This window comes from Sminthopsis crassicaudata, chromosome 1 (assembly GCF_048593235.1).
Source record: "Sminthopsis crassicaudata isolate SCR6 chromosome 1, ASM4859323v1, whole genome shotgun sequence".
Classification (NCBI taxonomy): domain Eukaryota; kingdom Metazoa; phylum Chordata; class Mammalia; order Dasyuromorphia; family Dasyuridae; genus Sminthopsis; species Sminthopsis crassicaudata.
This window is the reverse complement of record NC_133617.1, coordinates 419,135,161-419,163,025: the sequence shown is the minus strand read 5'-3', so window position 1 is coordinate 419,163,025 and position 27,865 is coordinate 419,135,161. Positions and strand designations below refer to the sequence as shown.

The 27,865-nt window shown below is 37.3% G+C and overlaps 1 protein-coding gene across 2 annotated transcripts in view; it reads right to left on the bottom strand.

Annotated features, from left to right (window-relative positions):
• Positions 1-450: 450 nt before the first annotated feature.
• The window catches only part of PHF24 (PHD finger protein 24), a 30,910-nt gene continuing 3,495 nt past the window's right edge, over positions 451-27,865 (bottom strand). The window contains exons 2-10 of one of the 2 annotated variants that reach the window (XM_074280269.1): positions 19,792-19,842; positions 17,115-17,496; positions 16,349-16,534; positions 11,776-11,854; positions 11,120-11,325; positions 10,472-10,632; positions 9,984-10,085; positions 6,405-6,517; positions 451-1,864 (exon numbers count right to left, since the gene is read on the bottom strand). In XM_074280269.1, coding sequence (XP_074136370.1) covers positions 6,421-6,517; positions 9,984-10,085; positions 10,472-10,632; positions 11,120-11,325; positions 11,776-11,854; positions 16,349-16,534; positions 17,115-17,492 — 1,209 coding nt within the window. In that variant the 5' untranslated portion in view covers positions 17,493-17,496; positions 19,792-19,842 and the 3' untranslated portion in view covers positions 451-1,864; positions 6,405-6,420. Of the gene's footprint in view, positions 6,518-9,983; positions 10,086-10,471; positions 10,633-11,119; positions 11,326-11,775; positions 11,855-16,348; positions 16,535-17,114; positions 17,497-19,791; positions 19,843-27,865 lie in introns of both variants that reach the window. The other variant, XM_074280268.1, reaches the window with a different exon arrangement.

Sequence of the window (27,865 nt, the reverse complement as noted above, 5' to 3'; positions counted from 1 at the left end):
CTTTGTTCCAAACTTCTAATATGGGGAAAACCCAGCCTTGGTGATTCCAGGTTATCAGGACAGTGTGAGTGTGTGTGTATATGTAGGAGATCAGAATTTCCATCAGAGGTGGTATAACCACCCTTTTCCCCTTTCTATCCCTTAATAGTTCTTAAGAAGATTAATACCAGAAATGTCCTGGAGATAATTCAGGATCTGTGATTCCTTGGGAAGACTCAGTGTTATGTATTTTCCTCCTTTCTGGGAAACTGTAGACCCTCTCCAACTAAAGGGACAAATGTAGGTCAACATCCTGAGAACATGAGTATCCATGTCAAGAGACATGGGATCTGCAAATGAGTCTGGCAAACATATATTTTCTAAGGCTTGACAAGAATGTTTTGAGTTCAGGTCTTTCTAGCTGGCTCTTGAATTAAATTTCCACCTTCTTATAAACACCACACATGGAGGTAGTCATGTAAAGATTTCTTTATTAGGATATCCTTTATGTGCCCAGACTTTGGGAGTACCAGCTCCATTTGGCTGCATTGCCCACAAGGACTGGGCACCGGTAGAAGAAACATGCAATTATAGTCAAGGGAAAAACAAAATTGGGGATCTTAACCCCTTAATATCCAAGTTAGTTATTCGCAGATAGGCAGGTACAGGGCTTGGGGGTAGATTCTTTTAAAAAGGGCATGCCAACTCCTAAGAGTGAGAATGTGGAGGAAGAAGGGATATGTGACCCCCTGCCTAAGTACTCCTCAAATATGTTTTCAGTGTTCTTCAGAAAAGGATCAAAGGAGACAGATATCTCTTCAGGCATTGTGGCCAAGCTCCCAGAACTAGGATCCAAGACACCTCAATTCTATCTTCAACCCTCTCCTTGTTTTAGTATAGATTTTTAGGAAGTCCCTTTTTTGTTTTGTGCCCTACTGCCATTATCTATTAAAGGGATATGCCAACCCAATGCCAAAGGTTACAAAAATTTAGAGAGCTGTGGAAAGAAATAACCACCTAAGGCCAGTTCCAACTGCCTACATACATTCCTTATCAGGATGAGGCATATATCCCCAATATGAAACTGAAGACTTCCCAAGAAGTAATAAATGCCTGGATTATACAATAGGACCCACTTCAAAAGCACAAAGAATGAATGACATGCCACATTGTATCATGAAAGAAATATGGCACAGAGAGAACGACTCTAGTCATCCTTAATTTTTCTTTCTTTAAAAATCGTGGCTCATTCCAAGGTCTACCAAGGGTAATGGTAAAGACTGGATCAAATGTAGGACAGTGGCTGAACTGTCATGAAGAGTCTGATAAGGAAGTCAAGTTCACTGAGCTGCAGCAAGCACACAATAATGTACTTATTCTCCAGAAGCTCAGAGATCCCAAGTGATTATAGAGTAAATGGCATGCAAAAGGCAGCAGCTGAGGGTTTCAACTGTAAACCTGTATAGTAAGTGGCTCTGGCTGTGGCTTCATGCTGGCTGATGGTGTCTCCTGAAATTCTAGAATTTGGGCTGCTCAGCTTCTTACTGCATTATCTGCACACTTCACACTACAAGCTGCCAGCTGAAAGAGAGTACACTTTGGTTTGCAGGGTCCACTAAGAATTCTGGGTGGAGAAAGCATCAGCATCCCCATGCCACCTGCTATGTTGCTTCTGGCTACAGTTTTGACATCTGTGTTCATTCACATTGGTGCTGGCATGATTACAGTAGGTATGACTTTCATAGATTGGAGATTCTAGGGGTTTCATAAGTGAGACCTCCTCTTCTAAAGTGGCACATCTCAATAAGCAATACAGTCCATGCTGTGTTTCCAGTTATAAAAAGGCAAGAGCTTGGGGTGAGTAGGGTTTTCATAGTGGTCACTCCTGTAAAGGATAAAAGGTTCTAGGTTTTTTGCCATTCTATGCAGATGCTCCCAAAGCTTGGATGTCAGGAGCAGCTTAGCAAGGCTAGTAGATCTGAACAGAAATCACTCTTCAGTCACACCTTCATTCACAGTGACACTGGGTGGGGGAAGCAATGTATTTGTTTGTGTGTGCTCTTAGCATTTCCATTGGCAAAATACTTTTGTATGGAGCTGGAGATAAAATAAAAGATGAACCTGTGAGAGTGATTTTGGTGTATAACCTCTTCCTCTTTGAATCTCAAATATTAATGATGATCAAGAATCCAAGATTAGCTCTATGTATTTCTAAATAATGTGTAGGAGATAAGGCCTCTTCTTTTTTCAATCTCAAGTGTTAATGATCAAGAACCCAAGATCAGCTTTTAGTGTATCTAAATATCTAGAGCCTGTTCCTCAATATTAAAGGAAAACAGGAAGACAAGAGGCTACAGGGAAAGAGTAATGGCAATACCACTGTAGGTGGTTGCAGCTGCTTTTTTTGTGGCAGGTCCTTTTCCATTCAACCTGATAGCAGGGAATGCACAATTTTAATCTGGTTTTAAGGAAGTAGTCTGATGAATGATAAGCAATTTTATAGTAAGTAGTTTTCTCTAAAGATATTGATGTATAATTAATACCTCTTCTCAGAAGAAAAAAGATGGGGAAGAGATATTAGGATCATGTTGCTGAAGTCAATGAACAGAAACTGAGTCTCTTTACTAGGAGAAGACATTTATGTTGACAGAATTTACAGTAAGATCATAATTGAAAGGTCTTAGGATGACCTAGGAGGAAGGAGTTAAAGTTAAAGGGGCTTATTTTAGTTCAAATATTCCAAAAAACTCCCCAGTGAGGCAGCAGGAGGAAACAAATTGTAGAAGACAGGACTTAGGCTGTCAAGGACTTTGAACGCTGGCTTCAGGTAGAGCTTTGGAATCTCCCTCTCTGGCTAATGGTTTATAAAAAATGGGAGAGCTATTTATTTGTCCAGCCCTGCCAAGAGGCAAGAAGAATGGACATTTCAAGGTTCATTCTAATATAGGGAATCTGGTTCTCAACTAAGGATCCACTTCTATAATACTCTTTGCCTCAATCCTTTTGAAAAGAGGAAAAGAAACTCCCTTAAGCCTCACCATAGCACCAAGTGAACGGAGCAATGGTCAAGCATACCAAATAACAGTTCTGCTTGGGTGGATTTCCAATGTGTCTTCCTTACAAGCTGTTCCACACGACTTTTCTCACACATTCAAGACATAAGGCTCTGGCCAAAGAGCAATCTTTTTGGCATCACTTTTCATCTAAGTGAACAAGAGCCTAGACTCATGATCTTGGTAATTAATGAAAGTCATTAAGTTCCTTAAATGCAAAAGGATGAGAAGATACCTTAAGTTTTTTGAAGAATAATGTGTGCCCCTCCTGAAATTACCTTGTGGAAACCAAATCTATTCTCTGAGAATCACTCTTTAGTAATCCCCTAGGTCTCTGACTTGATGTACAGTGAGAAAGTGTACAAATGCTTCTTGGGATAAAAGCTTAGGATGGAATGCAATGTTCTTGATGCCATCATGAATGAAAGAAGGCAGCTTACTTTTTTCTTTTTTGGTGGGAATGACTGAAAACTACCATCAGCCAATATTTTGAACACAGTAGAGGAAAAACAAAATAGCTATAGCTTGTGAAATTCTCAAAACACAGTGAGTCCCACTCTTATCTTGGGTTTTTATCTTCAATTCAGGTTTAAATACTCAACTTTCATTATTGTTCCAGGTTGATTTTTTTCTGTCTTGTGGACCACAAATTTTCATGACTTCATTGCATTTATGTGACATTCTTTTGATAATCTCAGTATTTCACTGGATCAGTAATATTAGGGTGAAGGTTCCTTCCAATAATGTAGGTAGAAACCCATTCATGCCCTCTTAATCTTGTGCACTTCTTGTCCATACTCTCCCATTTATAAATCCTCTACAAGAGGTCCATCTAATGTGCTGTAGGACTTCATTCTTTTGATACGTCATGAATGCCAGCTGAGTTCTTGTCTTTGTAGTGGCCATGACATTTTTTTTTTTCTAATTATCTGATGATATCTTTTATTAAACTTTTTCTTGGTTGCTTACATGTTGCATTCTACTTCTGTCCACCCTATGCCACTCTATTGCCTGTTAGGTAATTTTAATTCTTCAGACTGTGGTATGCCATGACTTGAAGCCATATAACACACACCACTGAAAGAAGAGTGTTAAAAAAGATGAGTCTTTGTTTTAATGAGAAATTTGGAGTCATTAAAAGCACTGTGCATTTCACAAAGGTAATCCAGCCCATTCTCCTCCTCCTGTTCAATTCTGGACTTGGCTTATTGTCAATGATACTGATGATCTCAAAGTATCAAAAACACTGGGTCCTATTTCTCCATTTTATTGATATGAAGTTGCCAAGGAACTTCTCTTCAGCACTCAGGGAAATTTTGGCTTTCATATGCCAGAACTCATTCTTCAAATTTTTAGGTAGAGAAACTAAGGCATTGAATAAGAGTTCGATTTACCTAATCCATGTCTTTGAGTTAACAGAAGAAAAAACACAGAAGCCAAGAGATTTGCTCCCTATCCTGTCCAAATCTATTTTATCTGGGTTGTAGTATAAGGTTTCTTTATATTATTTAACAGCTATAGAGAAGACTTTGGGAGGATGAAAAGGGGTTCCTTTCATTTTTGCTCTTCCTAAAGATCAGCATTCACAATGCTGGAGCATGGGGAAAGGACATAAGTGTTTTCGGTGGCAGTCTGTAGGTCTTAATTATACTTTAAGTTCACTAAGGAACTAGAAGCATGGAAATATAACAGCTTTCCTAAACCAGGTCAGATCTTGAAGTTAAAGTACCAGTCACCATCCCCTATTTCATTGTACCCCAAGAGGATGAACATTCAGGCAATCCATAATTTAGTCCCTCATGCTGATCCCAATTCTATACTGATAAAATCTAATATCCAGAGCAGATTTGAAGGGAAGAAGTAGTCACAAAATGCTGTTACATAGCCTAATGAGAATATATGTGGAAAGGACAATCTAAGACTTAGTTTGGCTTTCTGACAGTGAGAGGTGGGGCAACCTCCTCCTCTCTAAGTCACTGCTTGTTCCATTAACCCCTAACCCTAGGAAAAGCTTTGTTCATCAGAAAACAGGGGAGCCCCATTCCTATTCCGAGTTTCCTTCCAGTATGTCACATATTCTAAAAGTGGTATGGAAGGATCACCTGTAGTACTAATAATTTAGAAAAATCCCCTTTTCCTTCCTAGAGATGCTAAGGAAGATTTCTTTTTTCTCTATAATGATGGCTTATTAATTACTCTTGTCTATAGGAACTGACTAAACTGGAGACAGGAGATATGAGTAATACCTACTTAATAAAGTCCCTGAACTGCTAACAGGAATTGATTTTCTATACTGCCCACCAAATCAGGCTTTTAGTTCCAGGAAGCCAGAACTACAATTCATTTTGTCTACTTCCAAAATAGTGACACAACACAGTCTCATCTAAGGTCACCAGTTTCATTTCCAAAGCTAATTAGAATTGTAGTGACTTTGGGTGAGATTTCTTTCAGCCAAAGTTACTGGAACTGTGGGGTGGATACTGTTTTCCTGTCTCTACTCAGTAGTTTACAGATTAGTAAATTAGGTATAGTAGACTGCTTATAATTTAGCCAATTGGAAATAAGAATTTAGGGACGATTAGGAGGTACAGTGGATGAGCACAAGCCCTGAAGTCAGGAGGACCTGAGTTCAAATCTGGCCTCAAGACACTTAACATTTCTCAGCTGTGTGACTTTGAAGAATTTAAAAGAATTAGGAATTTAAGGGACTATGGTCATTTCTGGCTAATCAGAAATCAAAAGTCTGGCTAACTATGGAAGGAATATGCCTACCCTCCACTCCAGCCCCTACCCCAAATTTAGGGAGTTTTTGTAAAGGGATAGGATAGAAAGTTAGGAGACTTGTTTCTACTACTGGTTCTGCCATTTGCTCACTGTGTGACCTTAGGCAAGTCAAAACTACTCTGGATCTCATTTTTCCCCATTTATAAAATGAGAAAGTTGGACTAGGTGACCACTAAGGTCTCTTTCAGCTATAAAGATCATTTAGAATATCAATCAAGTTTGGTCCTTCTCATCCAACTAGAAACCAAACTTCTAGCAACTTTAGAGGAATAAAGAATCCTGAATTATCCCATCAGTGACACTGATTGAGATGAGGAAGGAATAGTAGAGGAGGGAATCTTATTTTTTTGTGTGGCTAGCAACAGCACAAGTGGTTAGGAGTAGAGAATGAGTATTGTCTCTTTTCCCAGAATCTCTCCCTTAGGAAATGCACTTGCTATCCTTCCTATGAAAGGAAAAGTTATCTAGATGCCCTAGATGTGGCAAAACTTAGTAATAAAGATGCTGGAGGTCTCCCCCCTCCCAGTCTTTATCAGTGTCAAGAGTTGGGGAAGGAGGTTACCCCACATTGTCCCAGCTGGGACTAACCCTCATTCCAGAGAATCTACCCTAGGGGTTTCAGGTGAATGGCAGCACTGTTGGGGCGGGCAGCAAGGATGTAGATGATATTCTCCTTCAGGAAAGTGGGCCAATCCACAGACCTATAGTGGGAATGAAAGAGCAGAAGGTGAAACATTGTCTCATGATACTGAAACAAGATGAGATAATTCAATTATTATTGGCTAGATGTGAGTTTGGATGAACATAAATAAAGTGACTACAAATGGGTGAGAAGTTAATAGTTGTGACAAGAACCCTAAATTTTTGCTGACAGCTTTGCTTCTATACATGTGCTGTTAAAACAAAGATAGAGAAATCATACAACCATTCTTACTGGGTCTACTACAAATTTATGTTATACAACTTCAAATGGGTCCTTGCTGTGGCTAGGAAATCTACTAAGCCTCCCTTATCAACTATTCCGTTTTCCATAATGACTTTTCTAAACTTCTTAATCCCTCCTCAAATCTCCATGGTTATTGCTCTCCCCACCCTTAAAACTGAGAAGTTTGCCCATAATTTACAAAAAAATTTGAGGCCATTCATCGTGAACTTCCTCTTTTCCCTTCTTCCTTATCAAGTGTCTTGTGGCTTTCTTTTCCCCTTCCCCTCTATCTCATCTCATATAAGGTGAGTTACTCACTTACCCAGGTTAACTCTTCCACTTGTTCAAGAGATCCCATTCCATTTATCTCTGCCAAAAAATTTTCTTCTGTAGCTCAATTTGTCTACTAGTTTATTTCCTACTGCCTATAAACAAGCCCTTTCTTCCCTTATTCTGAAAAACCCCTCACTTGATTTTTCTGTTCCTGCTATTCTATTTCTCTTCTACCCCTTGTAACTAAACTTGAAAAAGGCCATCTATAATAAGTGCCTTCAACTTTTGTCTCCTCTTACTAATTCACTTCTTACAATCTGACTTCTGTTCTCATAATTCCACTGTGACATTTTTATTTTAAAACATTTTAATATCTTATTTTTCCAAATACATGCAAATATAGTTTTCAACATTCTCTTTTGCAAAACCTTGTGTTTTAATTTTTTTTAACTCCCTCACGCCTTCCCAAAACAGTAAGCAATCTGACATAGGTTAAATGTGTAATTTTTCTAAACTTATTTCCATATTTGCAAGATTGGAAAAATTCCAATTACAAGTGATGCCAAATCAAAAAGCTATCTTCTTTCTCTTTGACTTTTCTGTAGCCTTTGACACATTTGATCACTCTCTCCTTCTGCATAACTTTCCTGGCGATTTTTGGTAATTCTTGATCCTCTTATTTACATGGTCTGGTCCTCTGCCTCCTTTGCTGGATCCTCTTTTTCAGATCATAACCACGAGACACAAGAAGCTCTCAGGATCTGTCTCCTCTTTTGTTCTGCCTCTATATTACTTAATTTGGTAATCTCATCAGTTCTCATGGTTTTAATTACCATCTCTACACTGATGATTCTTAAATACACCTAGTTCTGCCAAAATTCTCTACTGACTTCCTTCTTTCTCCTCCAAATGCCTTTCAGACAACCCAAATTGGATTGTCTACTAGACATCTTAAATGCAAATCTAAAATTGAAATTTGTCTTTCCCCCACACCATTCCTCTCTCCTATCCTTCCTTACTGCTGTAGAGGGATACACCATTGTCCCAGTCCCTTAGGCTATCAACCTACAAGTCATCTCACTATCATCTTCCATACCTGTGTTCAAGTAGATTTCACTTTTAAAAACCTGCCTTGAATATGGCCTACTCTCTGACACTGTCAACATTGAAGATCTTCATCATTCCAAGCTACAATTATCTTGCTTGCATTATGTCTGCCTCTAATCTACCCTTCATTCATTGAATAAAATAATTTTCCTAAAGCTCAAGTCTGATCATATTTTCCAACCATATCTATCACTCAATATATTACAGTAGCTCCCTATTGCCTCCAGTAACAAATATAAAATATTTTGTCAGCAAAGCCCTTTAAAACCTAGTTTTCCCTACCTTTCCAGTCATCTTATAGGTTACACACTCTTTCTCCCATGCTTGGGTCTGGCTTTAGTCCAGCAATACTTGCCTCTTGGCTGTTTTGTGAAAAAGACTATCTCTTGGCTCTAAGCATTTTCCCTGTGTTCTCCATGCTTGGAATGTTCTTCCTTCTCATCTCTGCCTTCTGACTTCTCTAGCTTCCTTTAATTCATAACTAAAGTGCCATTTTTTTTTTACCAGAAGCTTTCCCCAATTCCACTTAATTCCAGTGTCTTCTCTTATTTCCAATTCATTTTTTATATGGCTTGCTCTGTATATATTTATTGGCAAGCTGTATTCCTCATATAAGCAGATATTGTCTTTTGTCTTTTTTTGTAGTCCCAGAACTTAGTACAGAGTCTCATATGTAATGTGCTCCAACTGAGACAATAAGCTAAGAGACACCACAAGTTTGTCAAGACCTCAATTCATGAGAAGCAGGCTTTCTTCTTGGCCAGTGTAGTAGGCCTATCTTATAATATATGAGGAACTAAGGTCAACCAATGAAAATGATGGCACCCTATAGAGTATAGAAATGTTGGCTCTTCAATCCCCAATTGATAAATGTTTAAAAGAACAGTTTTCAGATGAAGTAATCAAAACTAGGTATTGCCATATGAAAAAATGTTCTAACTCACTAATGATTGAAGAAATGCAAATTAAAACAATCCTGAAGTATTACCTAATTGGTAGGTACCTAACTACCTAATTAGATTGGCTAATAGGACAGGAAAGGAAAATGACAAGTATTGGGAAAATGAGACATTAATGTATGGTTGGTGGAATTGATTCATCCATTCTGTAGAGCAATTTGAAACTATGGTCAAAGATTTAAAAAATATGATAAAAAATAGCAATACTATTATTAGGTCTGTATTCCAAAAGAAATAAAAAACAAAAAGACAAAGGACCTACATGTACAAAATATTTATAGCAGCTATTTTCTAGTGGCAAAGAACTGGAAATTGATAGGATGGATGCCCATCATTTGCGAAATGGTTGAACAAATTGTGGCATGTGGTATGATTATGATGGAATACTACTGTACTTTAAGAAATAATGAGCAGGATGCTCTCAGAAAAATCTGGAAACACTGAGCTAAAGCAAAATAAAATGCACTATCTACAAAGTAATAGCAATATTGTAAGACAATCAGCTGTGAATGACAAAACTATTTTCAGCAATACAATGATCCAAGACAACTCTGAAGGACTTATGATGAAAAATGCTATCCGTCCTCAAAGAAATTACTGATAACATTTTTTTACCATTATTTTTCTTGAGGGTTTGTAATATTTTTGGATTTTTGGAGGGTTTTTTCCCTTTATAACATGACTATTATGTTATAATAGTTTGCACAACTACACATGTATAACATATATTGAATTGCTTGCCTTCTCAATAGGGTGAGCTTGGGGAGTGAGGAAGGGAAAGAATTTGGAATTTGTTTTTAAAACTAATGCTAAAAATTGTTTTTACATGTAACTGGACAAAAATAAAATATTAAGGAAATGATGGTTCTTGCCAAGGATAGGGTGATGACACAAATATCTCACCTGGGCTCCTCCTGTTCAGCTGTCTGCAGAGGTTTCTCTGGGCTCCTGGCACTGCTGTTGCTGGCCGGACTACTTTCTGATATGGGTCCCACATGGCTGATACTGTGTGGCACAGGGACATATGGTTGGGAATAGACAAGATCAAGAGATTTGGCCCTATGCCAGAGTTCCTATGAGATGATGCATCTTATTCTTTGACTTGTGGCAGCACTTAGCTCTTAGCAATGGCTGCCCTGGACTCTAGGGATCACTCTACTCTGTTTACCAGGAAGGTATGGCACACATAGAAGAATTCCTTTTTTAAATGGGGTTGTGGGATGGTGGCAGAAAATAGTAAAGGAGTTGAGGTGCTTTCTTGGATTGGCTATAAATGATAAGGAGTTATAAGATAAGTTATAGATAAGGCAATTATTAGGATTTCAGAAAAGGTTTTGGGGAGATTAGTATGGATTTTAAGAAGGAAAGTAAAGTATAAAAATAAAGCATACCTAACATTGCAAGATGGTGCCTCCAAGGGTCGTTTTCGGAACCAGGTGTGTTGGGCACGACGGCATTCCGTCTCACTGATATAACCCCCAATGCCTTGGGCTAGGAAGGCTGTTCGAGCTCGTTCCCGCTCCTTAACTGTGAGTAGCCTTAATAGAGAGTTCTTAGGGAAGAAGGATATGGAAATCAGAGTACTATAGATGCTTTCTGCTGAAACTGCGGCTTTCTAAAACTTATTTTTGGTATTTATGACCTGCATGACCTTGAAAGAGTCTTAAGCAGTTTCCTTACATGTAAAATAAGATGGTTGGCTTAGATTATATTTAAGGCCTTCCCAGCTATAAATTCTACAATCCTAAGGTCTCTAGGTTTTATATGAAATATTGAGGTTTTAGAATAAACAAAAGTAAATTATTAACCTCCTTTATAATCTCACTATCCAGATACCTTTGTCCCAGCACATTTGGTCATTAGTCACTAGAAAAAATCCTAAATTCTATCTTTACTCCTGAGGATTCTTATGTTCTTATTTCTTTCACCAAGTCATTGCCACAAATAGTTCAAGAACTATTGTATTCTTGCTTCCTTAATCTCAGTTTCCCAAACCCCTTTTCCATCTAGTGTCCTAGGGTCAGCCACCCTTGCCACACCTGTGGACGAAGTTTCTGCAGTAGTTGGAGGGACTCATGGGACAAGAAGTCAGGCCATTCAACATGGCCTCGGTGCTCAGGATCGAGGGCAGCAAATTGCTGAGCTGCCCTTTCTTCCTGCTCTTCACTCAGTGCCCTTTCACTTCCTCCTCGTCTTGCTGCCTGATGGTGGTAGCGCAAAAAGTCCTCCAGGGTCAAGGAACAATCTGTATAGAAAAAAAGCCTTCACTAGTTTCTTGTGTACTTTTTATCAAATTCTCGACCCAGCTCATCATTTATCTTTAACCTGTCCCCCCTCCCTCCACTTCCAAATATTAACCTTTGGTCCTGTACATTGGATGCAACCACAAGTATCTCTCTTTTCTATCAAGTAATACGAACCCTCAACTAGGGGAGTTTGGAGAAGTCACTTATTTGGGGGCTAGAATTCTAAATGGAAATGCATAGACTTACAGGGACCTCTAAAATTTATTTTTCCATACTACTCCCCCCAAAGACCACATATTATTTTCCTGATATAACAGGAAACCCCACAATCCTTCAATTTAAAAAATATGGTTAAGATGGTTATTTAATTATACAAATATGACTTCATATTTGGGAGAATCTGCCCAATGTCCTTCCCCAAACTCTGATAAACACTTGGCAATCCTCACCAGGAATAATTTTGCATTGCTGGAAATTCTCCATGAGGCTGTACATCTCTTCTTCTGTGAGAAGCAGGTTGAGATTGTTCTAAGAAAAATAAAAGAGCTGCAGATCAAGTAAACAGCACTAGTATTGGCAGGGATATTATTGCTCCAAAGACAAGAAAGAAAGAAGGATTAAGGGTTGGTTTGGAGTTCTAATCTTAGCTCTACTCCTGACTGCTTGGATCATCTGAAACCATTCTACTACAATGCTAAATGACATACATTTGTATAACTAGGGAAATGAAGTGTCAAAAAATTGTTTACAGTATTCTGGAGTGCTGATGTTTAATTGAGGGTTCCAATTTGCCTAAAAGTGCCATCAAAGAACAGGTAGATGCAAAGCTTCCTGATTAAAGAAAACCATCTGTGAATCTCATGAGGAACCACATCAGGCTGGGACAAGAACCTACAGATAATTGATTAGTGGTGGTGAATTCATGCATAGTTTAGTGGAGACAGCAGAAAATGGGGCTTTAGCTCAGAAAGGGGAAACTTTCAACCTAATTATGAGAGGAAATTCTACCACAGCAGAAAATCTTGAAGCAAAAATGTCATCAAGGAAGAAAGTTAGGGTTTGAAGGGATGGTAGCTGACATTTGGGAGAAAAAGTAGAGTTTCACTGCAGATCTATTTGGTCCCTCAGTAACTCCTAGAAGAGGAATTCTAATTGTTTATATTATATATATATATATATATATATATATGTATATATATATTATTTGATCCTGAGATGTCATCTTGTTCAACATAATCTTACAGATGAGGTCTAAATGACTTGACCAAGAATACAAAGGTAGCAGATAACAGTACCATGATTTATATTTATGTCCTTTGACTCTCAATATTCTTTTTATTTCACCATGTTGGAAATGCTAAAGGAAAAAAGGAATCCTTTTTAGGAAAGAAGAATAACTTCAAGATTTTCATAAGGTTGAGGAGAAACCATGAACTGACTCATTTACCCAGAAGGTTAATAATTAATATATTATCCCTAGGATTTCAGATGAATGAGACAGGAAATGCTAGCAATAGAAATGGCAGGTCACTTCAAGAATGGTTTGTTATCCCAATTCTGTCACTAATTAGCTATGTGGGTCTAGTCAGGTTAGTTATTTTTTCTGAGACTAAATTTACTCATTAGTAAAATAGGGATAACAAGTGTTCTACCAACATCATACAATAGTTATGAGTATAAAAGAATGATGACGATATTGAACTTTACCCATTTTGAAATCAAATACTAGATGGGAATGTAAGCTTCTGTGGGAAGTCAAGAGAAGTTGGCCTCAATTATTCATCTGACATTTTTAAAATAAGGTATTGACTTCTGATCATTTCTAATTCACTGTAATTCCCATTTCAGAGATGAAGATCTTAGTGCTCCTGAAATATTAAACTTCATGTACAGGATCAGAGAATAGGCTACAAAAGTCTCTGGACAAAAATGTTGATATAAGAGCGATATTTGGGGAAAGTCAGAGGAAGGATCCATTTCTTCTTCCTCTGCTCTGGTTCTCACTCAGGACTAAGATGCTTCCAGAAGAAAGCAGTATAGCTAAATTTAGTGATCTGCCTAATCCAGAGTCAGGAGTAGGATAGTCAAACTGGAGCACAACTAAGCTCATAGTGAATAAAATCAATGTTGACTCATGATTAGAAATCTGAACCCAAGTAGCCTAATCAGCTTAGTTCATAATGGCTTTGGGATAGCACCATGACAGAGGATGTGTATATATTGTGTGTTACTGCTTTACATGTATTCTTCTTGCTTCAGAGTTCATTTGAGTACCTTGATTTAAGTGGTTTGGTTAGGGAATAAGGACTTGGAATGGAGGATGTAAGAAGCCCTTTGCTAGTATATTTGTCCACTAGTAATAAAAGAATACTCATTTATATGATCATTTGTTGTAAGAAGCACAAGGAATACTTTTTTCATTTTATGGAAGAATAGCTTCTAAAACTGTGGCAAAAACTCAATACCTTTCCCCCAAATTCCCACAAAATAACAAAATAGAGTTAGACCAGTAAGTATCAGTCAGGGCTAGTAAGGTGAGGAAGATGTTTAAATGCAGGACTTTTTTAAAGCCAAGGATCTGAGTAGATCAAATCTGAAAGATAGTCATAAATGATGGCAATTACTACAAACTTTGAACCAAAAAATCTTTATGGGCATAAATTATATGAAGAACCTTTTGCTCACAAATCAAAATTTTCAAGTACGCTTGAAAAAAAGAAGTAGCAACTACCACCATCTTTACATAGATATAATATATTGTCATTTGTCACTAAAAACATAGCCATAGTATGGGATAACACTGAAAGTGGAGGGCTACGAGGTTTAGGTCTCCTTAGGAAACAGCATTGTGTAGTGGAAAGAGCACTCAGTATGAGTCATAAACCCTGGCTTCTCTCCCAGCTCTGCCAGTTTATTAGCCATGGGCTCTTAGATTTTTTAACTTCTCTGGGACTATTTCCCCATTCATAAAATGGGGAAAATAATATTTGTCCTGTCTACTTCATAAGGTTGCTGTGAGGATTAAAAAAAAAAGTTAAAAAACAAGTTAACATCTTAAAGTCTAAGTACTATAGAGATAGCAGGAGTTATTTATTATTACTAGCTTTGGGGAAACAATATTCTCTGGAACCCAAATCTCAATAATTTCTCTTTTAATTGCACATGTTTCCCATGGGTTTTTGCCAAGCTTCAGTTTCAAATGAAGAAACATGTGAAGTACTATGCAAGTTTTAAAGCATTATATAAATGGTAGCTGTTATTATCATTATTGTTATACATCTAAAAAAAGTGTGAGGTTTCTATCAGGAGTTCTTTGTATTGTGCATGCTCTTAATGGATATTTGCTGAATTAATGAATTGCTAACTCTAATCTCTGGGGTTCCATGCCCAATGAAGGGCTGGAATAGGCCTATCAATTTCTATTTATGATGAACTAACTAATAAACAAGTATTTATGGAGCTCCTATTATGTGCAAGGTGCTGTACTGAACACTGCATGAAAGAAACAAAGGCATGTAAAACATGGTCTTTGTTATGGAGTTTACATTGATACATACTAAGAGCAATATGTGCAAAATGCAAAGAGTATTTCAGACAATAAAAGTACACAATAGCTCATTGTGTACTTAAAACATCCAGGAAAGACTTCAATAGAAGATTTCAGGTGGACTCTGAAGGAAGGGTAATATTCAGACAGGTTGAGAGGAAAGTGGTGAAAGTAGCAGGGCATATACAAAGGAAAGATGAGGGGAAAAAAGTTACTTTATAGAAATTTGATGCTAACTTAGGGGGTCTTCAATAGAGTACCTTAGGGATCTATCATTGGTCTTGTGCTATTTGATATTTTTTATTAATGACTGAGATAAAGGCAAAAAAGATTGTCAAATTTGCAAATGATAAAAGCTGGGCAGTACAGTTAACACGTTTCTAAAAAGATCTTAAAAGGCTGGAATATAGGGCAAAAATTAACGATGGAATTTAAGAGTCAATGTGAGTTTTCACACTGTTTTAAAAAATCCCTTAAATCTAAGGTAAGTGAGGCATGGCTGGACAGTAACCCATCTGAAAGAGATCTGAGGATTTTAGCAGTTTGCACATGCAATCTGAATAAAAATATCACATAATGGCCCAAAAGGTTAATGTAGCTGTCTGTTGCATTAAGAAGGAGACAGAGCATAACAGTCTAAGGAAGGAAGAATTCTACTTTACTTTGCTCTACAAAGCCCACCTGTGGAATATGGTTTTTAGTTCTAGACACTATGTTTTAGGAATGACATGAATACATGGTATCCACAACAGGATGATAAAGATAGTCAAGAATTGTGATATGTTATATATTCATGTTATATGTAGAATGAAGTTAAGTTATTATGGTTAGCATGGAGAAGAGAAAATTTGGGGAGGTGAGGAGGTAGGAGCAACTGTCTTGAAGTATATAAAGAGCTACCACATGGAAAGAAGATTAAATTTATTCTCTTTGGCCCCAGGGAACAGAACAGAGATTAATGAGTTGCATAGAGGCAGTATAGGCTTCCTAACAATTAGAGCTATCTGAAAATGGAATTGGCTGCTTTGGGAGATGTTGAAGTTAAATTTCAATAAGGATTAGATGACTACTTATTAAAAATATTGTTGAGTAGGACTCAGATATTGGCCTTTTGTCTCAGGATCACCAATGAAAGAAAGCCATTCCATACAAAAAGTAACATTTTGAAATTCTGTTGGGCTTCTTAGCTGAATAAAATTTAATGTTTGGATATGGCTTTATGAAGATGAGAAACCATTATAGAAATCATTTGTGCTATCAAACTTTCTTCTGGGTTTATTTACAGGCCAGAATCTGGAGAATAAAGGCGTCTTAAAAACAGATATCCCTACTTCTTTTCAGACACCTTTTGAGTCTATTCTAAGTTTGGAGGGCCAGTTGACTAGAGGATTCCATATGATATAGCCGCTTGTAAAATAACTGGCTTTAACTGCTTTGTCTTGACACCTTTACCACTACAACCCCACCAAACTCACACAATAGTAACAGCTCCATCCTATTTCAGTATGTGCCATCTCAGTCACTTCCATTGTACTGTCTCCTTGTAGATAGCCCATACGGCGTAAACAGCCATCATGAAAAACCCTGGTGCAGATCCTACATGGGAAGAGACTCTCAGCAGTCCATACTTCACAAATCTCACACATCTCATCATTGATAACCTGAGAAGTAAGTAAAAGTGGAGAAAAGGGATATTCAACAACATGAAATAGGATGTCCATTTGTATTTAAGCAAAGCCTTGGCTTTTACACTTAAATTTCTTGGTCAGACTATTAAGAAATGTATACTTTAGGTATATATTCAATAATGGTCAATGCTAGAACAACAGATTAATTCTAGAGAAGAGAGCCAAAAAACTCTACTATTCTGAACCAGAAGAGGGGTATACTATTCCAGCTGACATGCTATTATATAGTAGAGAGGATAGATGGATGTGCAGTGACTTCCCTATTTCACCCTTTACTTCACATCCCCCTGGCTAAATTATTTTCCTATGATGAGAACTCAGTAATATTTGGACTCAAGACAGAAAAAGTTAAATCAGTTTGTTTTGGATTAAGGTCCATCATCTTGTTAAATTTTTTTTCTTAATGTTTTTTATTCATACCCCACAGCTCACTGTCCTGCTATCTGATCCCTAGGCAGCCTACCATTTATTCTGTAAATTTGAGATCTTCCTTCCGGATTATGCCCATTCTCCCATCTCCCCTATAGTTCTTCTGCCTTACTCTAGAACTCACAGGTTCTCTAGGTTCCAAGCAGATATCAAGTGGCTTGTCATCATGTAGCTCCCGAATGGGTCTGATAAAGGCAGGTGGCGTGAAGCGATTGACACGGTCAAACTCCTCAGGTTCTACCCCACGGCCATCTCTCAGCCTTTCCCAAGCTGCTTTGTTGACACTGTTTTCTTCCTGTGGGACAGCAGCCACTTTCTCTGGCTCATCCTCCTCTTGTACTTCCTGGACTGAGTGTTCTACAGTGCCTCTCCGAGACCCAGCCGATTCCCCTGTGCGTCGGAGAGAAGGCCTATCCCGCAGCCCATCCTTGAAAGCCGACACAGCCAGGCTCACCTTCTGGACCTGCTCCACTGTCTGCCGTTTGGACATCAACACCCCCATGATTCTGTGAGGAAAAGAGCAGAGGCATACAGGTATGAGGCTAAGGACACTCAAACTAGAAACATTTATTAAGCTTACTTAGCTTAGGTACTTTGTGTACCTACTCTATCCTTGGCACTAAGATTACAATTATAAAAGTGAGACAGACTGCTCTCAATGAACTTATATTCTAACAGAATGCTACACTCAGCCAAATGGATTTCAATGTGGTATCCAAAAGAGATCATCAATCAGTAAAAGGGGCACATGCCATCTGTCACTGAAGGTGGTTCTCAGATGACATAAGTTTCTGTTCCTAAATCTAATTTAGTTCAGAGTTCCAGAGCTCTGTTCTATGAAAACTAGAAGAGGCCTCAGGACCTAAGCCAAATTTCTGCCAACTGAGAGATTCTATGGTAAAATGGCCTGGTTTCTGACTTAGAATTCTGTAATTTTAGGCACAAAGCCATCTGACCAAGAGAAAGTGATTATCTTTTTACATGTCTTTCTCTAGGAAAACTCTTGGATCAAGTCAGAAATCTGCCACTCCTCATCCCAACTACAGTCTTATCCCTGACATAGTTAAAGATCACTTGTATACAAGCCAACAGTTCTTATAGCCAGGAGCTATATATCTAATTCCATTCTGCAATCCCTTTTACATGCATATATATGCATGTATGCACGATATGAACATCTCTTATTGGTTGCTTCTCATTTAAGTCAAATTATTATCAATCCCATATCTATTGCTTGGACTAGTTTAATTGAACTGATTTAAGATAAGAAGTAACCTAACAATTACGGTTTTCCTTGGTGTTAATGATGTTAAATTGGAAAGAAAATAAAGACATTACATTAAACATCTCTACTGATCTTTTCTAGGCATCATGGTCTAGCAAAACAGGAGGAGAAGCTATTCAACTTGATACAGAGAAATGAGGAAAAAGGAAGTAGAAATTCATTTTAACCTTGGTCTCTAGTTTCTTTACTTTTTGCAAACTTTGACTCATTATAAGCTATTGTATATAACCAAATGGCAGCCAGATCTTTGCATTGTCTAAGCTGTTAATTCTCCACATACTTGGTGGGACTAGAGACAAGAAACCAGAAGTTTGTGTATTTTCTCTAGTAACTTGATGATGACATCACTTGCATAAAAGTGATGCAAATTTCTGCCTTAGTGTTTGCTCTGCAATCAGCCGTTACCAAGGAAACCCAGATTCCTGAATTTGGGATCTTGGCAAGTAGAAGAAAGATTTTTTTTTTCCTCCTCAAGCATTCTGTTTTTAAAATAGCTAATTTCAAGTTGTTTCTTTTTAGAATTGGCTAAGGAAGATTTACAGAGCATAAATAGCATTGGCTTTTGTAGACTGGATATGGTGAAGAAAGATTTAGGAACAAATTAAAGAATACACTTAGGGGAGCCACATCTCCAGAGATGTTTCAGTTTCCAGAAACTGAATCCCTAACTCCTGCCTCCCCTCCATTCCCCTCCCCAGAAAAAACCCTCAAAATAGCTTTCTTCTAAGTATCTAAATATACCTGAATGAATTTAAAAATTCTTTCACATTATATAGGTAGATCAAAGTTAATGCTCTAGCCAGTGGAATTCACAAGAATTGAGTGTTATTTCAACAATCACAGACTTATTAAATTCAAAGTCATTACATCAAACAGCTTTTTAACAAAGCAATTACCCATCTTACAGAGGGAAAAACTGAGACACTTAGAAGCCATCACCAATCAGATTGCAAATAAGATGCAGAACTAGAAATGAAACTCAGGAATCTTGCTATTTGAGGGCTATATACTCACTTCTTCCAGTTAGGAAATGCTAGATTTGTCTTTTGTGTAATTTTAGATTTGTCAGTCTCATGTTTTGCTTCAAAGAACTTCAATGCAGTGGGAAGAAAATTCAGGAGAAACAAGTTAAATTCACTTTTAAAAGACTGGCTCATTGGGGTAAGATAAAGGCTGTGTATGTAAGTGGGTTCTTATTGGTTTTGTGGGAAGGCATATTAAAATGTATTGAACAAAGCCCAACCAATCAAAAATGGATGCTCTCAAAGTTATTTGACTTAATGATATTGTATCAGCATTTTAAATGTCCTAACCTCCCAATGACCCCTTTCTTTCTATAACCTATTGTTCTGTACAATTACAAAAATAATCACTATTTTAGAAAATCTAAATTGTTAATGACACACTGAAATGATCTTTGTAATTCATTTACACAAGGATCCTGAAAAAGTATTCGTTAGCATAAAGTCACCTTATGCCTTGAATAAGCACTCTGTAAAATCTATGTTTTTCTTACCTGAAATAGCTCACTTTCCTTGGCCACACTAGGTTTGTATGTGCAGCAGTACTGTAGTAGGATCATGAAAAAAAGAAAACCACCAAAATTAGGATCTCTGGATATTAAACATGCTACTTTTAGAATTGATATAGCTTTGATTTTGAGGGGGAAAACTGAGAATACAACAGCCCACTAATGAGGCTAACTTACTTGCAACTTTTGGTATGAACAAATTAGAAACTGCATAAAAGGTATCTTGATTAAATGCTGTTTTTAAAATCACAGTGATTTGTGCTTAGGTGCTTTTGAGGAAAAAAAAAAACAAAAAACAAACAAAACAACCACAAGCTTAGTTGCAGGACAAGTGGAAGATTAATGATTGGTCAAAACAAAAGAAGAGGATTTCCATCTGCTTAATAAAAGCCAGTGAAGTCTGGTGGTGGGGGGGTGAGGTAGAAACAAGGCATGAGGATGGATGTGCTTGTTGAAATTTCCCTGGCTCTGCCTTTCATTTTCTTCCCAAGATTATTCTAGAGAAATATGGAATCAAGGGATCCCTGCTTTAGCCATTAAGCTACTCCTCAGAAAGCTACAAAACTAGAGTAACATTCTCTCAGATATTCCTAATATTTCTTTAGAATATTCTTGGGAAGAAAATGAAAGGAAGTATAAACATAGCAAATAGAGTCAGTAAGACCTGAATTCAAATCACATGTCTAACACTGAAAAGCTGTATGTATAATCATGGGCAAATTGCTTAATAACTTTCAATCTCTGGTTTTTTTTTCTCTTGTAAGAAGGTGGTAATAATTAATGCATGTAGCTTCTTCCTCAAAAGGTTGTTGTAGGGCTCAAATGATATAATGGACACTATATCTTGCTGTCCTGTCCCATAGATGCTCAATTACAGTTATAGCATGAATTCTGTGGGAGACCATGGGAAGACAGTCCATTGTGTTAAGATTCTCTCCCTCAATAATAATAGCTATGTAGATTGATATAGTCCTTTGCATTTAAAAATTGTTTTCACATATATTATCTCACATGATTCTCATAAGAACTGTTTGAGTACATAGTACTTCAAACTTCAAGTTCAAGGACTCTTCTTATACTATCTTTAAAAAAATTCCTCAAGATGGGGTAAAGGTCAGTGAGACTAAAAACTTAACTTCAAAAATCTTTATGAACTCATCCAACCTATACCATGACTCACATCTATCTTGTTTCTCCAGTAACTAGGCAAATTAAGAAATGAGATCTGGTCATCAGAAATAAAAATAAATCAGCAATTAATGACAGTATGATGACTTCTCTAATCACAGGACATAGCTAGCATAAACCACATTAGCAGAACAAAGGAGACTAATTATACTAAAATCAATATGGTACTCAATGTTGGGGGTCATCTCCTGTAGTACCCTGTCCTTTTTTTTTTTTTTTTTTTTTTTTTAGGCTGGGGTTAAGTGACTTGCCCAGGGTCACAGAGCTAGGAAGTGTTAAGTGTCTGAGGCCAGATTTGAACTCGGGTCCTCCTGAATTCAGGGCTGGTGCTCTATCCACTGCGCCACCTAGCTGCCCCCAGTACCCTGTCCTGTAGCACAAGAGACCATCAAAGGAGAGCTCTTGATTTAAGGGAATATGATGAAGTTTGAAGTCTATTTCCTCAATCTGGTAGGAGTATATCCTGAGTTCCTGTTAATACATGAAGATCATGGCATTTAGGATTGGTTTGTTATTGGTCCAAACAGATACCAACCAATTTGTCTAAATGGCCAGGAAAAGCCTGTGCTTCATAGAGACTATGACCTTATGTGGCTAAGAAAGCCATAACTGCTAGATTATGTGCTTACTACACAATTTAGGTTTGCTCTTGTTAGTTATATAATTATAAGTTTTTAGCCTGTCAGAAAAACAAGTCAGTCCTTTTACTGTTGATAGTAAACATCAATGTCCAATGTGGGCTTACAGGCAACATTAAGGGCTGTGTGATCTGTAATCATCTGATCAATGACTGTTACAATAAAAATCCAATATATACTCAAGTACCATATTTCCTGGTGAGGGATCTGTTCTAGCCATTTGATCACCTGGTAATAACCTAGGGGGCTATTTTTAGATTTGACTTCTCCCTAGTCCTAGGAAGAGCTGCAGGTGGTGCCACTGGGTCTCTGTTCTTCACATCTGTTTGTCCAGGGCTGCACCAAAAAGTTTAGTCAGCATCTGGAGAATAGTCACCAAACTTGCTGTCTATGATATACAGGTTCTCAGGGAACAGATAGCACAGTCAAGAGCTGAGGCTTTTTGCTGGCCACTCAAAAGCACCAGAAATTAGATTGTCATAAGTATTGAAACCAATTAGGATAAAGTACGACAGAAATCTATTCTCTTGGTTAAGAGAAAACTTAGGACTACTATAAATTTTTAGCATCAACACAACATAAATCAAAGAATCTGTTGTTTGATAATTTTTTTCAAATGTTTCTGACTCTTTGTGTCCTCATTTAGGGTTTTCTTGTCAAAGATAGTGAAATGGTTTGCCATTTCCTTCTTCAGCTCAATTTAAAAATGAGGAAATTGAGGCAAACAGGGTTAAATGACTTTCCCAAGGTCACACAGTTAGGGTGTCTGAAGTTGGATTTGAATTCATGAAGATGAATCTTCCTGATTCCAAGCTCAGTGCTCTATTCACTGCACTACCCTAGCTGCCCTTAAAGAACTTGTTGGTATGTTACAATTAGTAAGTACATTACTCAGAGAAAGAGGAAGAAAAAAATCCAAGCCAGGAGTATTTGGTGGGCAAAATGCCATCAGTTTTGTGGTTTATTTTAAGAAATCAAATAGATTGGAAATGAAATGGTGTTTCAAACAGTTAAGTGCTAAAACTATCAACACAATTTTTTGCAGAGAAAATGAGCTTTTGCAGAGAAGTGAATAAGAAACCTTGGATATCTTTTAAGTAATGTTTTATCTCCATATTTCATACCTGTATCTCAGGCAGCTGAGCACTTTTATGCCAGGAAGGTTTTCTTTTAGGAATTATTTATCCCAACTATACTGATGTTCAAGTTTGTTTTTAGATTCGCCACCATTGTATAAAAAAATTTATGAAGTTCCTAATTCTGGATGGTTCTGTGCAACAGAATAGTATAAAAGCTATCATACACAAGTCCTATTCTTTATAAACTTTGGCCCCACGTAGGACTACTAATGTCCTTCATATTCATTCTTGTTATTTTATCTCCACAGTATCTCTTAAATTTCTCTTCTTTCCATTCACATCTACTACTCCTGATCCTAAAACAACCTCTCACTTAAGACAATTACAAAGGCTTCCTAAATTGTGCTCTCTACCTCCAATCCATTCTAGCAGGTTAACATATTACCTCCTTATATCTCCCCCCACCCAAAAAAACAAACAAAACAAAACAAAAAACTCCTGGCATTATCACAGCCAATCAAACAAAGCAAAAACACTTTGGAGTCATTTAACTTCCCTTTCATGACAACACATTATTCTCTTTGAAACATACTAGAATCAAATTGGACTACAAGCCATTTGCTAATCTTATCTTATTCTCTCAATTCCAAGCTGCTTATATAATGTACCATACTGAAAAAGATACGCCACCCTCCATTTCTAATTTTTGAATGCTTTCCCTTCTTATAAAGTCTAGGTTAAATGCTATCTTCTAACAACAAACATTCCACTAGAAATTCTCTCTTTTCTAATTTACATTATAATTATGTGTACATGTCTTATTTCCTCTCTTATGGCATATCTTAAAACTCCCTGAGGCCAGAGACTGGCTTAGATTTCATCTTTGCATCTTTAGCACCCAGGACAATGTCTTGTACATAGAAGTTGTTTAATAAAGGTCTGCCAAACTGAATTCCCTCTTGCTGGTTTTCCCATGCTCACTTTTGTTACTTTTGTTGGACACTCACAATCACAAATGCCACTCTTTTCTTGGACAAAATAACATGGCCTTGGGCTCTTTTTGAATACCATTCGAGAGTTTCAGCTAGAATTTTGGTTAACAACTATAGTATATCTTCTACACATTTCACAAACTTTCTAGGACCAGCCTGCTGGTTTTGCTATTTTTTTCCACGCTTTATAACCCAACACATTTTGCCAAAGGTTTAATACATTTCCTCTCTTCCATGTGTCTTTCAATAAAAGATCTTTTAATCTACATTTAAAATCCCCCTTCAACACTCTAGATATTTTTGCTGCCTCTCATTCTGCTGTGCATGACCAGATCGTTCAGAGCCTTGGCTCATCCCTACGCATATCAATTTCTTCCTCTGCTTCTATGCCCACCAGGAAGAACATCTTTGGAGCTCAGACCCTATGGATTGATGCTCTTATATTCTACTTAGTAACCTCAGAAACTTTTCTACTCCCTACTTTTGGTGTGATGGAAATGACATGAATCTGGTGTCCAATGATCTATGTTAGAAAAGTAGCTCTGCAGTCAACTCCCTAGGACTCAGTTTTCCTTATTTGTCAAATGAAAAGACTGTACATCTGAATTTCCTTCTAAAGCCAAATTCAATTCTCTCTTCTATGCTGCATGTGAGGATGGATGTGAGAATGGGTAGAAGAACAGGTATGGTCCAGGATCCTGTTTAAATGGGAGTACACACCTCATTAAAGAGCCATTGTGAGTAAATTAGGAAAAGATAAAGAGATGAAGCTACCAGGTGGGTTTTTTATTTTTATTTTTAATGAGAATAAGAAAAACTGAGAAGAGGCAATATGGTGTAGAGGTTAAAAAGGTGGCTTCAGCATTGGAAAGAACTGGATTCCTTGTCCTCTCTTTCACACACATTGGCTATTCAAATACCATTTTTTCTTTCTTTTTATTATTATTATTTTTTTATTATAACTTTTTGTTGACAATACATATGCATGGGTAATTTTTACAACATTATCCCTTGCACTCACTTCTGTTCTGACTTTTCCTTTCCCTCCCTCCAGCCCCTCCCCTAGATGGCAAGAAATCTATGTTGAATATGTTATAGTATATCCTAGATACAATATATGTGTGTAGGACCGAACAATTCTCTTGTTGTACAGGGAGAATTGGAATCAAAATGTAAAAAATAACCTGGGAAGAAAAATGAAAATGCAAATAGTTTACACTCATTTCCCAGTGTTCCTTTTCTGGGTGTGGCTGATTCTGTCCATCATTGATCAATTAGAACTGAATTAGATCTTCTCTTTGTCGAAGATTTCCACTTCCATCAGAATTGATCCTCATATAGTATTGTTGTTGAAATGTATAATAATCTTCTGGTTCTGCTCATTTCACTCAGCATCAGTTGATGTAAGTCTCTCCAAGCCTCTCTGTATTCATCCTGCTGATCATTTCTTACAGAACAATAATATTCCATGACATTCATATACTACAATTTACCCAACCATTCTCCAATTGATGGGCATCCACTCATTTTCTACTTCTAGCCACTGCAAAAAAGGCTGCCACAAACATTTTGGCACATACAGCTCCCTTTCCCCTCTTTAGTATTTCTTTGGGATATAAGCCCAGTAGTAGCACTGCTGGATCAAAGGGTATGCAGTTTGATAACTTTTTGGGCATAATTCCAAATTGCTCTCCAGAATGGTTGGATTCTTTCACAACTCCACTAGCAATGCATCAATGTTCCAATTTTCCTGCATCCCCTCCAACATTCATCATTATTTTTTCCTGTCATCTTAGCCAATCTGACAGGTGTGTAGTGGTATCTCAGAGTTGTCTTAATTTGCATTTCTCTGATCAATAGTGATTTGGAACACTTTCATATGAGTGGAAATAATTTCAATTTCATCATCTAAAAATTGTCTGTTCATATCCTTTGGCCATTTATCAATTGGAGAATGGCTTGCAAATACCATTTTTTACAAATATCACTAAAATACTGTGACCCTGGGTAAGTCACAACTTGTCAGAGCATCAGGCAACTGTCAGACTATAAATTACTGATCTGCAATGATAGAGGGAATTTCCTCAATGGTAGTTTCTACACCAGTGAAATCACAGGTATAGAACACTGCTTTCCCATTAACCATCAATTCCCCCCCCCCAAAGAATGGAAATTCCATTCCATTCCATAAACATTTATTAAGCATTTAATCTGTGCAAAGCAACAGGAGACACAAGGGCAATTTCTGCTTTCAAGAAGTCTATATTCCATTGAAAGATAAATAGTAAACAGAAAAATCAAAGTGACTACTAATAACTGGGGGATGGTATGCAGGATGAAAAAGGCTTTTTTTTTTTTTTTTTAATTAGAAAAAAAGCACACAATCTGAGTTTTGAAAGAGGCTAGGGATTTAAAAAGATAGAAGTACATTCCAGGCACAGGGGATAGTCTATGCAAAGTCACAAAGAAGTAATAGAAGGGGTGTCAAATTCAGGAAATAGCAACTAGACTATTTTGGCTGGAATGTAGACTTCATGAAGAAGAACTACTGTGGAAAGGTACACTGAAGACAGATTGTGAAGGATTATAGCTAAGCTGAGGAGTTCAGAGTTTATCTTCAAGTCAATAGGATTCTTGAAGAAAGTGACATGTCTGTGCTTTAGAGTAAGATTATTGTCAGGTGTGTGGAAGAGAGACTGGAACTGGAGAAGCTTTCTCAGGATGATCAAACAATTAAAATACAGTTAACAATATCAACAAATAGTTTGTGACACAAATAAAAATATGGGTGCCACCATGGTAGACTAGACAAATTATAGCTATAAGAAATTCAGAAGCTCACCTAAATCCAATCCATAACTGAACACAAAGTCCCTCTACAACACATCCATAAATAGTTACCCAATATTTATTTAAAGATCCCTAATGAAAAAGTACCTACTATCTCTCAAGGCAATCAATTCAACTTTAAGATAAAGTGAATTATTAGGAAGTTTTTTCTTATAACAAGTCTAAATCTGCCTCTTTGCAATAGTCACCCTATTGTTCCCAGTTCTGCTTCCCTAGGGCTTAGAGTAAATCTAAGTCCTCTCATTAACCTGTTCTTGATGATGTGATCCTAGCTCTTTGTAATCACTACCTCTTTTTCTAGATTACTTATAGATAAGACTAAACCTTGTTCCCTTAATTCCACCAAGTTGTGAAAGTAAGTACAGGCAGCTTACATTGAGGGTAGTAACCCATGGGTCCAGATAGGAAGACATTTTTCCTCTAGGACCTAAAAGAACTGTGTAAAGAACTAAGATCAACCCATTGAAATGTTACTAGGACATTAGACAAAGAATAGCTATTTATTTTCAATGTAGTAAAGGAATATAAATACTGTGTAGCTTTCTAAGTAACTTTTTGGAACTCTGTAATTTTTTCTCTTAAAACATTTGGGAGCCCTAGTCAGTAGTAAATAATTAGGGAAAAAAAAACTGCAAACATCTCTGGGGAAATAGAAGGAATTGGCAAAAAACAAACAAACAAACAAACTGCTTTGTCAGGAGATTATATAAGCACATTAACCAACACATAAATCAAGAAATACTAAAGCACCTACTAAGAGTAGCTAGGTGCTGGGGGAGATTCAGAACTAGAAGGGATCTGTGATTCCAATAGTTCAATATAAAATCAAAAAACTGAAGCCCAGAAAAGTGAAATAATTTGCTCAAAGCCACAAAGGCAGTAGCAAATCTTGGGATTTGAAGTCCATGTCCTCTGATTCTCTACTGAACCACTTTGTTGCTATCTTCTCCCATTCCCCACTGATGTGGTAAATTGAGAGACAGACAGCCTGGTACAGTGGAAGGGACTCACTCAGAACTGGAAATCTAAAAACACCTGGGTTTGAACCCTGGCTCTGACATTACTAGCTATGTGATTATGGGCTGTTTTAGTTTTCCTAACTTCATGTAGACAACGTGATACTCATACTACTTAGTTCATAGGGTTGTTTTGAGCAGTGTTATGTAAATTTACTTTGGGGCTCATCTGGTAAAGTCTCTGATATTAGCTAGGTTGATCTATGGGCAGTAACCCTACAAGCCAACCCTAGGTTTCTGACTTGATAGGACCTGCCAGAGCTTATACTCCCTTGTCATAGTCCTTGAAAACTGCA